This window comes from Poecilia reticulata, linkage group LG17 (assembly GCF_000633615.1).
Source record: "Poecilia reticulata strain Guanapo linkage group LG17, Guppy_female_1.0+MT, whole genome shotgun sequence".
NCBI classification, from domain to species: domain Eukaryota; kingdom Metazoa; phylum Chordata; class Actinopteri; order Cyprinodontiformes; family Poeciliidae; genus Poecilia; species Poecilia reticulata.
This window is the reverse complement of record NC_024347.1, coordinates 21,985,153-22,002,321: the sequence shown is the minus strand read 5'-3', so window position 1 is coordinate 22,002,321 and position 17,169 is coordinate 21,985,153. Positions and strand designations below refer to the sequence as shown.

Here is a 17,169-nt window from a genome sequence, read left to right as displayed (position 1 = left end):
TCCACCGTGGAGTTTCAGTCCTCACCAGAGCTCCTGGCCCACAGACCTCAAGTTTGCCTGGCCTCTCCTACATACACATCTCCACCAGACTAACACCAGCAGCAGCTAGCAAACACTTGGTGGAACTGTGCTTCGGCTGAGCTTATCATACTGGCATCAATGGGAGGCATGGAGAAACATTGTTATGATGTCACCATGAAGGGGAAYGTCAGAAGTTATTTTTTGTTATAACARCAAAGAATTTTCATAACAACTGAAGGTAACGCATTAGCTGATTGTTAACGCGTTAATTCTAAGTGGCTTTTAAAGATCAATTTAAAATCTTCCTCAGGCTTCCAAGATGGAGATCTACAAATCAAATGTATGGAGTAATGTCCCAACTATTCATGCCTTTAATGATGAACTGCGTGTTTTGTTAAAGTGCGGTTTGAATTTGTCAAGAAAGTCAATAAGAGCTATGGCAGTTACAACATATGGTGAACTAAAATACACAGCAAGCTTGTGTAAAGCTTGCTTATACAAGCTTGYTTATATTTGAGTTTATGTATTCAGAGGAAAAATAGGGTGCGCACCATTTGTCACCCGGTGTAAGTTAAACGCGGTTAATTTACGACCCGGGTCTCGTCTCATGCCGTTTCGTCATCATCCTTACGTACCCACTGTTTTGGTCACGTGAACTACAATTCGCGCGAMCCAACATGGCGGACGAGACAATTTCGAACTTAGTTCAATGTCCTGTTTGTTTCAAAGACTTCACACCTGGGACAATTAACGGACACCTGGACACATGCTTATTGAGCAGCGCTGCTGACAGTCCGTCCACCGCTGTTGAGACTGGCCCTCCAGTGAAGAAAGTGCGTGTTTCGGAGCCTGTCAACGAATCTGTTTCATCCTCCTCCTCCTCCGCCATGCCTGGGACGCAATCCTCTTCGTCGGTGTTCTCTCTGTTTCAAGCCAACAAGGGCAAACTTGACGCTCAGCCTGACAGAAGTGCTGTGTTTACGGGCAAACGAAGCCCCGTCGGTGCTTTTAGTAAGGGAACTAAACGTGTACTGACTGAGGCTGTGTCGGGATCAACAGGGATAGCGACTCCATCTGTGTCAAACAGCGAAGCTGAGAAGAACATTAATCACTTACCAGCAYGGACCCTGTTATCATCAAACAAACCTCTGGCGGAGGCTCTGAGACCGAACACGCTGGAGGATTACTTTGGCCAGAACAAAGTTGTAGGCCAGCAAACTCTCATCAGGTCGCTTCTGGAATCTCAGGAGATCCCTTCTCTTATTCTCTGGGGTCCACCGGGATGTGGAAAGGTGTGCAGGTGATAGCGATAGGAAACATTCAAAACTGGTGCTACACCCAGTATCTTATACAATTATTTAATCTGTCACTTTCATCTTGTTGAAAGTATATCACTGTCTTAGGGGGAATAAAGGAAAATCCCATCTTCACTCYATTTGGTAGTTATTAAATCTCTATCTCTTGGGATGGAACTGTTCTTCAATCACCAAATCAATCAAACCGATTTGTTTAATTGCACAAATATATCAATGTTTTCCTAATATACCTCTAATAACGACAAAGCACCTACTACTGTCCTCTAACACTGGCAATAAAAGATAAATTATATATCTTTTGCATTCTAATTGATAAGCTTAGCCTAAAGTTATTCTGAATAAATGTGAGTAGACTTAAGTTTTAGTGTTTGCTAATAATTCAATACCAATTCTCCAAGAGTATCTCTGTTTACATTTTCAATTAAATTTACTTTGAAAAAAAAATCACTAATTAATTTGTAAAAATATCATTAAATATATAGGTTTGGCAAATTATAAAATTGTAAATAAATACTCTTCTAATAAACATCTCGGTTTCATTTGATGTTTCCAGATTTGTCTGGTCGTGTTTTTTCTTCACTTGCTTTACTTAATTTTTTCTCTTTTTTTTGTCAGACGACCCTAGCCCACATCATTGCCAGCACGAGCAAAAAGAAAGGATCGGCTCGTTTTGTCACACTGTCGGCCACCAGTGCGTCCACCAACGACGTTCGAGAGGTGATCAAGCAGGCGCAGAATGAGCTCAGGCTGTGCAAGAGAAAGACGATCCTGTTCATTGATGAAATTCACCGCTTCAACAAATCCCAGCAGGTAGAATAACTACAACAAAGTAGTTTTAGTTTCCTAGATTCTTCACAAACAATATGGCTCCAAACAATGAGCCCTGTGGGACTCCACTTTAAATCTATTTGCTCTCTTAATATWWTATTAAATTGTTCAACTTTCTAAAAACTGCTCTGCCACTTACAAACTGTTGATTATCATTAAGCCAGTATTTTGAAAGGAATATATGGTTCCTGCTCCATTTTTGTGACTAACATAAGTGACAACGCAAGAGTTGGTGCTGTTGATCATGTCTTKTAAGGTYTTGTTTGATATGAGAAGTTTTAAAAGGCTAAATATAGCAATTCAGTCTCTTTATTTATTTTATTTGTTTTATCTGTTGATCCAAACTTATAAATCAGGTGCTAGACTRCTTCAGGATTCATATCTTCATCTCTGTTAGCTTCTTCTTTCTCGCCTTTTSTCTTTATGACCAGGACACCTTCCTGCCTCATGTGGAGTGCGGTACCGTCACTCTGATTGGAGCGACCACTGAGAATCCATCYTTCCAGGTGAACGCTGCTTTGCTGAGTAGATGCAGGGTGCTGGTACTRGAGAAGCTGTCAGTCGAGGCAATGGGCTCAATTTTGAACAGGGCAGTGGCTGCACTTGGGATCCAAGTCCAAGGACAACATCCAACAAATTCCTCTTATCGAGAGCAGACCRGTAGCTCTGAGTAAGTGCTATCTTATGGTCACTGTTGATTTAGATCAGTTTTTCTTTTTTTCGTTTTTTTTTTCCCCATGGATTTTTCTGTATTATTCAAAATAATTTAATATTTTTAGAAAACACACAGGTTGTTGTGGTATTTCAAGGTATCTGTAGATAGGGATTTTCCCTTTGCATATTTTCTGTATGTATTCTTGTTTTAGACCTTCTATATACATAGAGCAGAAAGCCTTGGACACCATAGCCTACCTCTGTGATGGTGACGCAAGAACTGGACTCAATAGTCTCCAGCTGGCTGTTCAAGCTCAGATGAAAACCCCACGACTGAACCAGTCAACACAACACGGATTTCCTCAAGAGATCKTGGTGACGGAGGAGCATATCAAGGAGGGTCTCCAGAGGTCCCACATCCTCTATGATAAAGCAGGTGAGCTCATTCATAGCTGCTTACTGTTGGTGTCACTGGAGAAAAAAAACGAGGGTCTTTGCTCCGAGTATCAAACTTTTTGTTATTCCTTCTTGCATTTAGAAAGGTCCGCTTTAAATTTAGAGTTTGCAGTTATTAATCACACCTAGAGCAATTATCTATTTAAGAACACATATTGATTAGATCATGTTAWCAGATGGCCGTGCAGTTTAGCATTGTAAGTAGTRTTCTGCAGCAATTTTCTGCTYTTTGGCAAAGAAATGTTGCTGACTGTCATGCTATCTTCTTTTGCTTATTTATGACATTTCAAAAGGGTTTTTGCAATTGACCTCAAGTATTTCTACGCTTAACCTTCACACATTTTCCAATATCGCTTGGATATTATGTTATATTTAATGTTTTATGATAATTACAAATATTTATTCTCAAACATAAATAGCATAGAGTCTGTTGACGTACTGTGAATCTTTGATTTACATTTGAAATTACAATTTAAGAAATTAATAGAGAGTTAATTAATTAGCAATGAATAACAAAAATGTTTAGCATTTTATTAGCAGTGAAATGAATTAAGGTACTTTACAAGTCAGAGATTTGAAAAATAAAAGTTTCATTTGTTCAAGAAAAAAGCAGACGGATATTTAAACTTGATGCATGTAACAATGTTTTGTTTAGCCAAAGAGTCCTGTCATGTTACATCCTCAAGTTAAGGCCAAATGTTTTCATACCTCTGTCAGATTTAGGTTTACAGTAATGTTTTAATTTSACTAATTTTTCTTAAAGTGAAACTAATAATTTTTTTTTAATAGTTTTAGAGTGGCCCAAAAAGAGTCCATACTAGAATTTAAAATAATTTTGGGCTTATCTGTGATACTTGTGTGATCTTTATGAGCCTTTCCTAGAAATGTATCAAGTCACAAGCAAATAAAGCTTTGAGGATACTTTTTTGTGTGTTTTTTTTATGCCTAATACTTGAAATTATTATTCATGTTTATTAGGACATCAGTGCCCTTTACAAAACTAATTATATAACGTTAAAGAGTCCAGCTTTTGCCATGCTGTGCTGTATAATTTGGCGCCTTCATAACTGTGGCAGCTAACTAATGCAGAGATTAGTYGTGACCCATGTCCTCATAATCACCATAGCATCTATCACGCTATTTATTAATAGATGAGGTATTGAAAATCCTCAGATTGTAGATGTTGCTACTCCAACCATTTACATATCGCGTCTCGCCACTCGTTCGTCCTCCGTGTTGACCTTTGATGTTCAGCTGTCTGAAGGACTTGCTGTTCCTTGCTTCACAGGGTGAGGCAACTTGTGCTAATGTGTTAAAATGTGTGTGTAATTTATTCATAGGTGAGGAGCATTACAACTGTATCTCAGCGTTGCATAAGTCCATGAGAGGCTCCCATGAGAATGCCTCCCTCTACTGGTTGGGCCGCATGCTGGAGGGCGGCGAGGACCCGCTCTACGTGGCCCGCAGGCTGGTCCGCTTCGCCAGCGAGGATGTAGGTAGGTCATTTTATTTAGAGCATTATCTTCAACCAGCCCCTTCCATTGGTTTGCCCGTCCGTCCTTTTATTCATTCGACCAATGTTTTATTTACAGGTTTGCCCAAGTGGTCATTTGCCTTTTTGTCCATCCATCCACCTTTTGAGTCTTTGCCACTTTTCTTTAATTCACAAGTAGTCTGTCATCTGTTAGATTCAAAACGTTACCTCTGTTGAACTAGTTGTTGTAAATTCACCATAACATTTTGTTTTGAAACTAAACGGCTAAAAAGGGTGAGATTTCTGGAAATATGAATTTGGAAAAGTACAGAAACATATGTAGAAAAAGTACAGGAATCACTCCAAAGTGCTTTTCCACAGTTTCTTATCCCTCAATACCTAATCTCTTTTTTAGTTATTCATTTTTATTAACATCAATATTCTTAATATTTGGTTTGTGGTTTTWTTWAWKSCYYYTACTTCTGCTCTTTGGATTTTTAAAAGTGCTCTGTTAATAAAATGTGATTTATTTCAACATGTCTCCCTGCTTTTTATCCTCCAGGTTTGGCCGACCCCTCCGCTCTCACTCAGGCTGTGTCCGCCTTTCAGGCCTGTCACTTCATTGGTATGCCWGAATGTGAGGTAGGCATGTCTTACCRTCATAGATTGTTTTGTAATTCTCYGCCATCYCTACAAAGATTGTCTTTATCATTTTCTTTCAGGTRATCCTTGCTCAGTGTGCTGTCTACCTGGCACGAGCTCCCAAGTCTATAGAGATCTATAAGGCCTATGGCAATGTAAAAGCATGTCTGAGAAATCACAAAGGTCCCCTTCCTYCTGTCCCCCTGCACYTACGYAACGCACCCACCAGRCTGATGAAACAGCTGGGCTATGCTAAAGGCTACAAGTACAACCCGGAATGTAGAGGCCCGGTGGAGCAGGASTACCTGCCTGAGGAGCTCCGGGGTGCTGACTTCTTCACCTGGACACCATCAGACCGTTGAGTGKTTGAGGTACTCGGCATATTGTGAAGCTWAAGACCAAATCTACACAGCTTTGTTCTCCAAGAGCTTGTTTGCAGCCATTTAAAAGATCCCCTGAAGGTTTAAGGATTTTTTTTCTCTAACCTGATTATTTCAAAATRGTTAAATCAGACTATATTCTCAAATGAAGCCACATTTTTCTGTTATTACTCCATTTCTCTGTACTCAAGAAATTGAGTAATAGCACTCTCAAAGGGTTTACAGATTATGCTTTTATGTATTCTTATCTAGTTTTTCACCAATGTTTAATGATRAGAATTAATACTGCAATTTAATGGATATTATATATCTTGTATAATAATAAGTTTTCAGTGACGGACACAGTCAAATAAAAAGTTAATCAAACTGTTTATTGCTTTGTATTGCACCACTGTTGAAGGTTTCCTCAGTTTTGGGCCATTGTCTGTAAGAAAATGCAACATGATTAAAAACATAACTGTGAAAGTAAAATAATTTTCTGTTYTGGCTTTGTGTCACTCTTAAATGTCAACAGATCAGACAAAAATAATCTCAGCATAACAGAGTTACCATTTTTAAATGGTAACTTCAAAATTTAAGGTAAAAAAACCCCCAAAACAAATCATCCTGATCGTATGTGAAAATAATATGCTCTTTGTTGACTCATTAATGAGCTTTGAYTACCTACTGTGGTTCAGTTTTATTAGCCATCCTCAGACCTGCAATCTTTTATCAAACCACAAATTCTGCTCACTGGCTTAAATTCAATCAGTCTTGGGTTATACAACAGAATGACAATTTGGAGAGTCCATGTTCAAAACCTTCCAATATGGCTGAACTAAAATGCTTCTAGCATCGAGTGGGCCAAAGTTCCTACCCAGCACTGTGAAGGATTACCTGCCAGTTACCTCCAACACTTGATGGCAGCCACTATTACCTTTACAGGTTGACATGACCAGTTAGTAGGAATGAATAGCCTTGAAGCTGTAAATTTTATTTATCTTTTATACTAAAATTTGATCATTTAAAACAAGTAATGAAACAAAACAATGAAGACATCAGGAAGTCAGATAAGTGTTRGTATGTGAATTTATTCCCTCACCTCGCTGATCCACGGGATGAAAGAAGCCACCCGCGTGAAGACGGTGGGCTTTTTAGGGGTATTGCATCCACGACCATCAACAAAGCTCGTTACTCCTTCCACATACCATCTGTTGTCACGGCCCATACAGTTTAGAGGGCCCCCAGAGTCGCCCTGCAGGTTTAAAGCAGTTTGTTATTCAACCTCTAGGTGGTCTGTGTTACATGAGCAGAGCATTAAATTCTCTGGATGTTTCTCACATGGCATGCTGATTTGCTGTCTCCTCCTGCACAAACCATTGTCATCTTCGCTGAGCTACCCCACCAGTCGCTTTGACTGCAGACGCTGTGATCCACCACAGGAAGCGGCGCCTGCTGCAGTCTAGTTGCCCGGGGTCCACCGGCTGCAGAGAAAATGACTCGCTCATTGTAAACATTGACAGCATGAATTGTGCTCCAAAAAAAAAACGAGATGATTAGAACCAYGTHATATTTTAAACAGTCTGAGTGAACCGCAGRTCTTACAGTAAAGTCGACCCCAGCCTGTGATGTAACAGGGCTGGTTGTGGGCCAGAGTGGAGCTGTGCTCTGGCAGGCAGGCAGGCTTAACTTTGTCATTGAGGTCAGCACTTTTCTCCAGTTTGAGCAGGGCAATGTCGTTCCTGTCAGAACGAGAACAAAACTATTTAAGTGTCTCATTTTTGTGGGTTCCATCRCAGTTTAGAAAAGTTTTAGTTATATTGACATTTCAAAGTGTCTTTTGCAAATTACAGCTCTGGTGAATTACGTCATTATTCATTACTGAGGTGATTTCTTAAATCCAACCAGATATGCTTATAACCATGAGTTATCTGGGTACTACTGAAAAACATGTCATTGATTCTTGGTAATTTTCCTAAAGTTCTTAGGAAGTAATCATTCCTCCAAACTTTGTATTGTTAAAACATACCCGCAAGACACACAGTTATCGTTCCATTTGGGATGAATGAACATTTTTGCCACCATGATGGACTGTTCAGGTCCCTCTTCCTTGTCCATGTCATGTTCAGCAAGAACCACCCTGTATGTGTGGAATCTGGATTGGAAACAAAAATGTTGTACATACTTTCCAAAGTAGAAGATTGGAAAGCTCCCTGCTTTATGCAGAGGATATATACTTTCACAAAGTCAAAAAGTAACCTTCTCAAGGGGGGTTCTTGAAATTGGATATACATAAACTCCATATTTTGTTTATTTCACTATTTGTAAAATAAAAAAACAGTCAGAAAATTGACACAACATTTCAAAATAGCCAGTAAACTCTGGCAATGCCCACAAAAAAAACTCACGTAATACAGTGTGCAGCTGTCAAGACCCAGTCTGGAGCAATAAGAGTTCCTCCACAAGTGGGGTAAAAAGACTCCAATGAAACCTAAAGGGTTAAATAAAACGAAATCAATTATGCTAATATTTGTAGCACATTTCTATTACAGATGACAACAGCTCTGGTACAATCTGTGTCTAAACACAGTATGCCCAAACAGAATGGATTAAAGATTTTTAAGTACAAAAATCATATTGCTGAGTAGAAAAAGAAACATATGCAAAAAAATATGCAAAAAATTCATTTTTGCATATTACTTTCGTGTATGTTATGATCCCCCCGCCCCCCTTCATTCACTCACCTGCCATGGCCAGCTGTACAGACGAGCCTCTTCCCCATTTACTACTCGACTGGTGTTGGGCCAGTAACTGGGCACGCCACACCCAGACACTGAAGCAGTGAGAGGCAAATTAAGGCAAAATTTAAAATGGTATCCTAAGAGAAGCTTAAATCCCATTTTGACCCAATTCAAGACTAATAGCTAGCTTCACACACATTTTTTTGAATCAGAACGATCACATTTTAACTTTGAAATTACCAGATGTGACAACCAGCAGGAAAACAAGTCCCAGTTCCATCTCTGTCTTGTTCCTTCAAAGAAAAGTGACTTATCAAGCAGCACTGTTCATGGGAATGAGTCCAGACAAGACCAGACAAACCCACCCTGGGAGTTTTCCTTCTATTCTGCAGGTGGCTGGACTAATGTTTACCATTAAACTGCATACACTATAAGCAGCTTGACACTTATGTTTTCAAAGCTTAGATATTTGGGGTTTTCCTTAATCTTACACTACTGTGTGGTTTTAGTGACTGACCATTTAGAAGTTTGCAAGACCCTGTAATAAAAATATGAAGCAAGTATAMGTTTAATGTTTAAGTTGTSCTTCATGTATACAAACTGCAATATTTTATTTTTAAAAATATATGTTATTTTCACCTGCAACATATATCCCCATCTTGTTCTTAGAAAAATTTACATTTCCAAAGCTTAATACTAAAGTACTGCTTCAGTAGTGCCACTCCATAAGAGTGTCACTCTTCACTCTTATGGAGTGAAGAGTGCCAAATAACAATAAATAACTTTTGAATAATAATTCTCATTAATCTTGACCTTTGACCGCTGGAGATTGGCACCAACACCCCTGGCGACCTCAATAAAGGGATACGTGTGTTAGAAAATGGATAGAGGGACAATCTCTGAGTTAAAAGTMCGAAGTGTGTAAATCAGTTTTACATCCAACCAAAAGAGGGCGCCACAAACAGCTCACCCCCTTTCGTCACTCCAAAGACACAGAAGAAGAAATTGTTGTTTAAAGATGGCGCTACACGGTGCCTTACTCGTGAGGCTAAAAGAGCTTTGCAAAGTGGCCAAATGTGCTCATACAGCAGGAAAAACGGCATTTAACTGGAGCGGAGAAATGCGGTGGTATGGGACAAAAGCGCAGAAGTTTCACGAGCGCAGCGCGTCATGTTTCAACAGTAAACGAGGTGAGTAAAAAAAAAATGCCGGTTAGCTAATAGCTGACTGTCGCAGCAGCGTCTAACCTCAAGGACATCCAGCATAAAAAAATGTGTTAAAAATCATTCCGCTTCCAGTTTTCAGATCATATTTCAACGTGTGTTGGTTCGGTTAGAGTGCCGAAAAACAGCGTTAAAGTTTCTCTGTGTCTGGTCATTGTTTTTAATTCTTCGGTAATGATATTCCAGATCTTCTAGAGGAGTTTCCAGATCCTAAAAACCTCCTCAACAACACCATTTCCCGGTCACTAGGAGTGAATGATCTGTCCCAGCTCATCCAGTACACCTGTACAGAGCATGATGGTGTCAAGGTCAGCTGAAATCATCTCGACTTCACCCATCCTCCTGACATGTAGAGGTTTTGTGTTTGACACAATTGTATTTTGTAACCATGCTCCTGCAGAAGGCCACTGTCACGCTRCTGTGGCCCAACAGGATTAAAGAAGATGGTTATGCTTCCAAGAAAATTGATGCAGAGCGATTTGCGGCGGCTGCAGCCTGCCTCAGACTCAGGGTAAGCTGCTGTAAAAGAAACAAAAGGAGCTGCACAGTGACTTGCTAAAGCATTTGTACCACTAGATTCTTCACACCTTCTCACTTTACATCTCTAAACCTCAGTATACGTTATTGGGTTTTAGTGTGATTGATCAACACGATGTCAAACATACTTATGGAGTGGAAGTAAAATAATGTAAAGTTATTTTTTTTTTAATCCAAAAATCTGGAATATGTGGTTTGCTCATGTTTTCAGATCCTCTGAGTTTATGCAATTTTTGCTGCACTTAGATCTGCATTTTTCCCCCTCATTTTTAGGGGTGGAGGAGTGGGTTGTAAAACACACAATTTATTTATACTAAGATTAAAATAATACACAAGCAAACTAAATTTTAATTGGGTAGCTGCTGAAGGCAATTGGTTGCTGAATAAAAATGGTACTTGTGTTTTTTGTTTTTCACCAAAGGAATTGGGTGTGATTGGTCCYAACAATCAGCTCCCAAAGAGGAGAGCTGGCCGGGTGAGAGGAGGGCTACATTCCCATCTTTATTATCCTGAAGAGGACTGTCTGACAAACGCTCCCACCTCCAGAGCTCATGAATTGTTCTCTCCGGCGGAAGATGCCTCCAATGTCTCTGAAGCTCTTTCTCTGTTTCCACAACCTAAATCTCTTCTGACAAGAGTGATCCAGGTGGCCACTTCAACCAGCAGAGTCAGGGTTGGTCAAAGTTTTTTATATTTCTACATTCGGAGCCTATCATTTCTATCCTCTTTATATCTGAATGTTTTTTGTTTTGTTTTTTTACCTATAGGAGTTAATGCATTTCAGAACAGCAGGTGGAAAACAAAAAAAGTGCGAGCTGACTCTACTTTGGCCGGAGAACATGATGTTCAGAGCGACGGCGGGCAGCCGAGTGATGGCAGAGAAAAAGGCTGCAGCACTTGCCTGCTTGAAGCTGAAGGTGGGAGGAGATCTGGTGAACTGATGTCCATTTAGCTGCAAGTCATAATTGTGCTAAAATATTTCTCATGCTTTTGGTGCAGGAGCTTGGTCTTCTAGATAAAGACAATAATCCACTTACTCATGCGAAGTATCATCGAGAAAAGGTAAAGGAGGCTGGAGAGAGAGAGAGGCGTCCATTCCCACTAGAGATTCCAGAATATTTGGAGCAACGCATGAGGGACTACCTAACAAAGGTCGGTTCCTTTTCCACATGTCTTGCTTATTTAGATTCATGCATTAAGAAGGCCAAATGTGTGGGCAGTAGCCATGCTGACTAGCCTAAGCATTCACAACAGGGCGTGGTGTGGGGAACTAGTTGTAGCCTAGAAGAGAGCAAGAGAGGGACACAAGCAGCGTGTACATGAACTTGATTGACAACACTAAGACCCTCCTTCTCTCTGATTGGTTATTCCTGATCTGAGTGGTGTATTTCTACAGATGGAAGTAGGACCCCAGGGAGAAAGCAGGAGAGCATATTTTCTTTTTTTTTTTTTGTCTCCACAGATCATCTGTCTCATATTATACTGTCATTGCATAATATGGAAATACAACACATTGGTTATGAAAGCTGCATACTGCGACTCTAATTGTTAATGCTGAGTCATCTTCCTCACAGTACCCGGTTGCAACAGAAGTACAGCAACTATGGGAGGAGGAAGAGGCAAGAGGACAACAGACGGTGAACGAGGAGGAAGAGGATGAAGAAGACTATGTTGCGGACGCCATCACCGGTAGGCCATACAGGCCGATGTCCAAACATCAGGCTCAGTGCCTCAGTCGCCAGTTACAGGACGTATGGAAAAGGGCAAACCCTGGACTCAGCGTGGAACTGCCCGTCGACGCTCACMGACAGCGCGTGGTCTCGGCCGTGCGCTCCTCCAGGGYGGTTGTGATCGCCGGYGAGACGGGATGTGGCAAGACGACGCGGATCCCACGCTTCCTGCTGGAGGAACAAGTGAGAGACGGGGAGGGCGCAGACTGCAACGTCCTCGTCACACAGCCTCGTCGGATCAGTGCCGTGTCTGTAGCTCATCGMGTCGCTCAYGAGATGGGGCCACGTCTGAAACACCATGTCGGATATCAGGTGATTTTCAACATTTGTTACAGAAGATTATGCAATTTGGGACAGAGTAATACTTKAAGTTCTCACAATAATTTCTTAAACATTTCATACTTCTTTGCRGTTGTTCTAACCCTTCACAGTTATGTAGTTTGTTTTGTAATGTCATACAAACCAAATGTTAGTTATAACATCATACAAAGTGAACACAGTTCATAGAATATAAATGACAGGCAGAAATTGCTGTAGGGAGAGGAAACCAGTGTAATATMAAACGCTGACGCAATAATTCCTCTGTGCGTAGGTGAGACTTGAGAGCCGCCCTCCAGAGAACAGCGGGGGGTCCATGCTCTTCCTCACTGTGGGCGTCCTACTGAAAAAGCTGCAGTCCAACCCAACCCTGGCAGGAATCAGTCACGTCGTCGTGGACGAGGTCCACGAGCGAGATGTAAACACAGACTTGCTGCTGGCGTTGCTGCACTCGAGCTTGGACGAGAACCCCGACTTGCGAGTTGTTCTCATGAGCGCCACCGGGGACAACCAGAGGCTGGCAGAGTACTTCGGAGGCTGCCCTATTGTAAAGGTCCCGGGATTCATGCACCCTGTGAAGGACAGGTACCTGGAGGATGTGATGCAGGAGATGGGACGCTCAGCTAAGTTCCAAAACAGGGTGGAGTTAAGCAAGGTGAAATTTTGTAGATCTGTTAGATCTGCTTTACATTTAGATTGCATTTTTTTATTGCTTTAGTACTTTTCTTTTTTTTTCTCTTTTTCTTTAAAATATTAATCTGATTTTGTTTGAGGAGGGGTCGGACGAGGCCGCACCAGATCTGGACTTAGTGGCTGACGTTATTGAGCACATCGACAGACATGGAGAGCCAGGTAACTAATGCATACTCTCAKGCAATAATTCTGTTTTGTGTTCATATCTTTTCTTCACAGACATATCTTTACATTGTTTCCCTTCCTTCTGCAGGTGCGGTTCTGTGTTTCCTCCCTGGTTGGCAGGACATCAAGGTAGTTCAACAAAAACTGGAGGAGAAACCAAACTTTTCACCAGGCTCACAAATGATCGTGCCGTGTAAGACTGAACACATTGATAGACAAGTTTTGGTGTTTGGGGGGTTATTGGTAACTTTGAGGTGGCTTTTCTGATTTATTTTTATTTATTCTTTTTTTTTTTTTTTTTTTTGTAGTGCACTCAAGCTTATCAGTAGCTGACCAGCAGGTGGTGTTCCAGCGCCCCCAAGCCGGACAGAGGAAGATTGTACTCACCACCAACATAGCGGAGACCTCCATTACAATAGACGATATAGTTCATGTGGTGGATACAGGAACTCATAAGGAACAGAATTATGACCAGCGGACAAAGGTTTTTTTTWWTTTTWTTTTTTATAATGCATTTAACTTCTGTTTCATGTTRGAATATGAGATCAAAACAATTGTTCTTGATAACACTAAACTATTATTTTTCTGCAGGTTTCTTGTCTGGACACAGTTTGGATATCTCGTTCTAATGTCACACAAAGAAAAGGGCGAGCAGGACGTTGTCAGCCGGGGCAGGCGTACCACCTGTTCCCAAGGAAACAGCTGGAGACCATGACGCCCTTTCCTGTTCCTGAAATCCTGCGCACACCACTGGAGAGTTTAGTATTGCAGGCTAAAATCCACAGTCCAAACTGCAAGGTACTTTACATGTTTCTTTGCTATCTTTTTACCTTTCTTTTTTTTGCAATGACCATTTAAAAAATAAAAATTAAATAAATTGTGTTTATGAACAGGCTGTTGACTTCCTGTCCCAAGTATTGGACAGTCCAGAGCCACAAGCTGTGAGAGATGCTGTCCAAAACCTCCAAGATATCGGTGAGGGACTGGGATCCACCTAAACATCYGCTGTAACACTGACATTCAAATTCATGTCTGAACCTCTTAACATATGTACATCRTCTGATTTGTGGCAGGGGTCCTGGACAAGACGGAAACCCTGACTCCCTTAGGAGAGCGTGTTGCCTGCATGTCATGTGACCCACGGCTGGGCAAAGTCCTCGTCCTGAGTGCCATGTTCAGGTGTGTTCTGCCCCTGTTGTCTGTAGCTGCCTGCCTCACCAGAGACCCATTCCTTAACAGCCTGCAGAACAGAACGCTTGTGAATAAGGTGAGTAGACCGCAGGTCTGGTTTGTTATTTTATTTTTGTTGGAAAAGTTTAAAATGTTTTACTTTAATGTAAAAATAGTGACAAAGGTAATTATAAATTGTGACGTGCATCACTGGATCTCAGTTTTATATTGTTTAGATGCTCAGTCTGCCATGTTTACAAAATGCAAAATGTTTCATAATATAGTAGTAGCTTTGAAGAAACCAATCATAAGTCTGTTAGGCATTACTGTATTGGGGACTGCACTTGGATCTAATAATGCAAATATTGAGGATTTGTTAACACACCTATAAGGTCAATAGGTCAAGTGGTTTATTTGAGACCCTGTGTGTATTTTTCAAGTCTGTCAATAATCAGAAAACATGTTCAGCAAATCTTTTTAAAAGAAAACCAGAGCATTTTGGGAAAATGGTCAAAGTCATAATTTTAATTATGACTTTAATTTTAATTATGACTTGACTAATTGTGCTTTGTTTGTCTAGGCCAAAGAGGAGCTGAGCGGCTCCAGCTATAGCGACTATCTGGTGTTCAGTCGAGCGATTCTGGGCTGGAGGAAAGTCCAGCATGAGGGGGCCAGAGGGGAAAGAGATTACTATTTGRACAAATACACTCTGTCTAGAGGCAGTCTCCGATTTATCAATGGTTTGTCTGAGCCACTCGCATTCAGATTAGTCTTTTCCAGAAATTTGGAATAAAGTTTCGCTTTTACATAAATCCTGCTCTCGTTTCATCCCGTGGCAGGTCTCATCTCCCAGTTCAGTGACAACCTGCAGGAAGCGCAGCTTGTTTCCCGTGCCAGTGAGTGCCAGCGGCAGACGTCCATCTAYAATGAGCACAGCAACCAGGACGAGCTGCTGAAGGCCGTACTGCTGGCTGGGTTGTATCCCAACCTCATTCAGGTATACGACGCTGCATACTGGCTTTTGTTRGTGCTTCTATGCAAATGCAATAAGATAAATAATTCTGCAACTGGAAAAATGTTRGGTTTGATTCCAGCTCTATCAAATATCAATGTGCCTTTGTCACAAAGCACTTAATGCCATGTTGCCTAGCAATCTGTGTGAAAGCGTAAAATAACTTACGAGGTCGGTTTGATTGAAAAACCAACAAGTAGGTTTAGTCCATTTTGCTTTCATACTGTGCTTGGCTAAAGATTTCCAAGTAAAAGATATTTAAATGATAATGAACATTCTCAATGAATCTTATGTAGCATACATTCTGGCTCAACCTAATATCACTGCCTTTTTTTTTTTTTTCTGAAGGTAAAGAAAGGCATTGTTACCAAAGGGGGGCGCTTTCGTCCCAATAATCTCGCTCTGCGCTCGCTCAGCGGTCCAGTGCTGCTTCACCGCTCCTCAGTGAACAGGTTTGATCATGTCCAGACCTTTTCCCCAACAGAATGACACCGAGTGGGATAATGGTCATGTTCACTTTGTCTCCCTTTCTGTTGCAGAGGCAAAGAGGATCTCCCCAGTCGGTGGCTGACCTTTTTCAGTGCGGTCAAGTCTAACGGGAATGTTTTCATCAGGGACTCTTCTGCTGTTCACCCCCTTGCCCTGCTGCTGCTCACTGACTGTGACATTTCAGAGACAGGTAATGTGTTTGTCGAGCATGAGCGTTTGGAGGCAACTGTTTCAATCGTTTTTCTCCTTAATACATTTTAAACTTGAAGACAATTTTTTTTCTGTCAAAGGGTGTGTGTTTGGAAAATGAAACCTACATGCCAGTTCCTCAAAGTCTTGWCTAAGTGTGACAAAATTGTTTGAATGAAATCTCCCTTAATCATCCTTTTGAAAGCTCAAATAATCAACAGTACCAATCTTATGGAACTTCTCTGCCTCTGCTTTTGTAAATTGAATAATCTTTTCTTTATGTTCTCAACTACATTAMAAACTTCAGCTGTTCACCTTAAATTTCTTCTAAGGTTTCTGCTCTTCTATGAAATAACTTTTATTCTCYGTCTTCAACTAGTTTACCAAAGTCAACAGCATTTTCACAGGAAATGCAATTTTTCCGGTCGTGTTTTAAAGATGGCTGATATCCACTGATTAAAAATGTTTCCTCTCCTTCTAAAATCAGCAAGAACGTTTAAACAAATCTGTTTGCAAGTCACRCATACAGGTGTGTCTCAATACATTAGATTTGTAAAATGTTTATACTAGAAAGTCAAATTCACAAAGAGATGCACATATTGATTAACAGATTATCTCCATGCCTTCATTTCTTAAGATTATGAAAAAGCAACATTTAGAACTTTTAATAGAGAAACGTTAGTTTAATGAAATACGTTTAATACCTGCTTAAAGGTTGTTTTTTTAAAGGTACTTTTTAAATATAACAAATGAGGCTTACCAGAATGCATATTCTAATTTAATAAATGTTTTTTCTTGGGTATCAAAAAAGGTGATCTTGTTTCATACTTGAACGAAAGTTTTCATCTTTTTTTTTCCCTGCTGTTTCAGTAAACGGCGCCATGGTGGAGGTATCTTTTCCTGGCCGCTCTCTGGTGCGCTGCGAGGTCCCACTTCAGACATGGGATCTTCTCTGGGATCTTCGCACCTCCATTCAGACCATGCTCTACCGCAACTTCAACAATCCCAGCAACRCTAACRTTTCTCAAGATGGAAACCTCATATCCTTACTTGTAGAGCTGCTGAACAACACAGAGTCGAACCCTTTTGTTGAGATGTCTGGCACAGAAAGTGAAGTGGATTAAAAACTATATATTTTCTGCATGCGAGGTT

At 40.7% G+C, this 17,169-nt stretch overlaps 3 protein-coding genes across 4 annotated transcripts; 2 read left to right on the top strand and 1 right to left on the bottom strand.

The window, feature by feature from the left end:
- Window positions 1-658: 658 nt before the first annotated feature.
- Window positions 659-6,245, top strand: wrnip1 (WRN helicase interacting protein 1). Of its 2 annotated transcripts, none has more exon segments than XM_008434201.2 (7): window positions 659-1,313; window positions 1,953-2,147; window positions 2,597-2,835; window positions 3,032-3,255; window positions 4,616-4,767; window positions 5,312-5,391; window positions 5,472-5,620. In XM_008434201.2, coding segments are annotated over 7 exon segments (1,557 nt in total). In that variant the 5' UTR covers window positions 659-698; the 3' UTR covers window positions 5,524-5,620.
- LOC103479654 (proproteinase E-like) lies at window positions 6,124-9,035 on the bottom strand. The gene is made up of 8 exons (XM_008434199.1): window positions 8,732-9,035; window positions 8,495-8,583; window positions 8,159-8,241; window positions 7,780-7,905; window positions 7,356-7,492; window positions 7,092-7,234; window positions 6,853-7,005; window positions 6,124-6,195 (listed from the first exon to the last, which is right to left on the bottom strand). Exons 1-8 carry the CDS (start codon window positions 8,769-8,771, stop codon window positions 6,178-6,180), a joined length of 789 nt encoding a protein of 262 aa, XP_008432421.1. The 5' UTR covers window positions 8,772-9,035; the 3' UTR covers window positions 6,124-6,177.
- A 444-nt stretch (window positions 9,036-9,479) lies between these two features.
- dhx30 (DEAH (Asp-Glu-Ala-His) box helicase 30) lies at window positions 9,480-17,160 on the top strand. Its single transcript, XM_008434207.2, has 19 exons — window positions 9,480-9,681; window positions 9,901-10,022; window positions 10,115-10,225; window positions 10,673-10,924; window positions 11,019-11,168; window positions 11,251-11,403; window positions 11,826-12,293; window positions 12,574-12,954; window positions 13,076-13,151; window positions 13,246-13,350; window positions 13,466-13,641; window positions 13,749-13,955; window positions 14,051-14,132; window positions 14,231-14,424; window positions 14,908-15,067; window positions 15,167-15,324; window positions 15,688-15,791; window positions 15,879-16,018; window positions 16,888-17,160. Exons 1-19 carry the CDS (start codon window positions 9,510-9,512, stop codon window positions 17,139-17,141), a joined length of 3,465 nt encoding a protein of 1,154 aa, XP_008432429.1. The 5' UTR covers window positions 9,480-9,509; the 3' UTR covers window positions 17,142-17,160.
- Window positions 17,161-17,169: the final 9 nt, after the last annotated feature.

Bases quoted from the DNA above. Each gene is read 5' to 3' on its own strand.
- LOC103479654 (XM_008434199.1), bottom strand. From the start codon at position 8,771: ATGGAACTGGGACTTGTTTTCCTGCTGGTTGTCACATCTG. The intron at 8,584-8,731 runs GTAATTTCAAAG...TCACTGCTTCAG, and splicing joins CCTGCTGGTTGTCACATCTG to TGTCTGGGTGTGGCGTGCCC. The intron at 8,242-8,494 runs GTGAGTGAATGA...TTAACCCTTTAG, and splicing joins TGTACAGCTGGCCATGGCAG to GTTTCATTGGAGTCTTTTTA.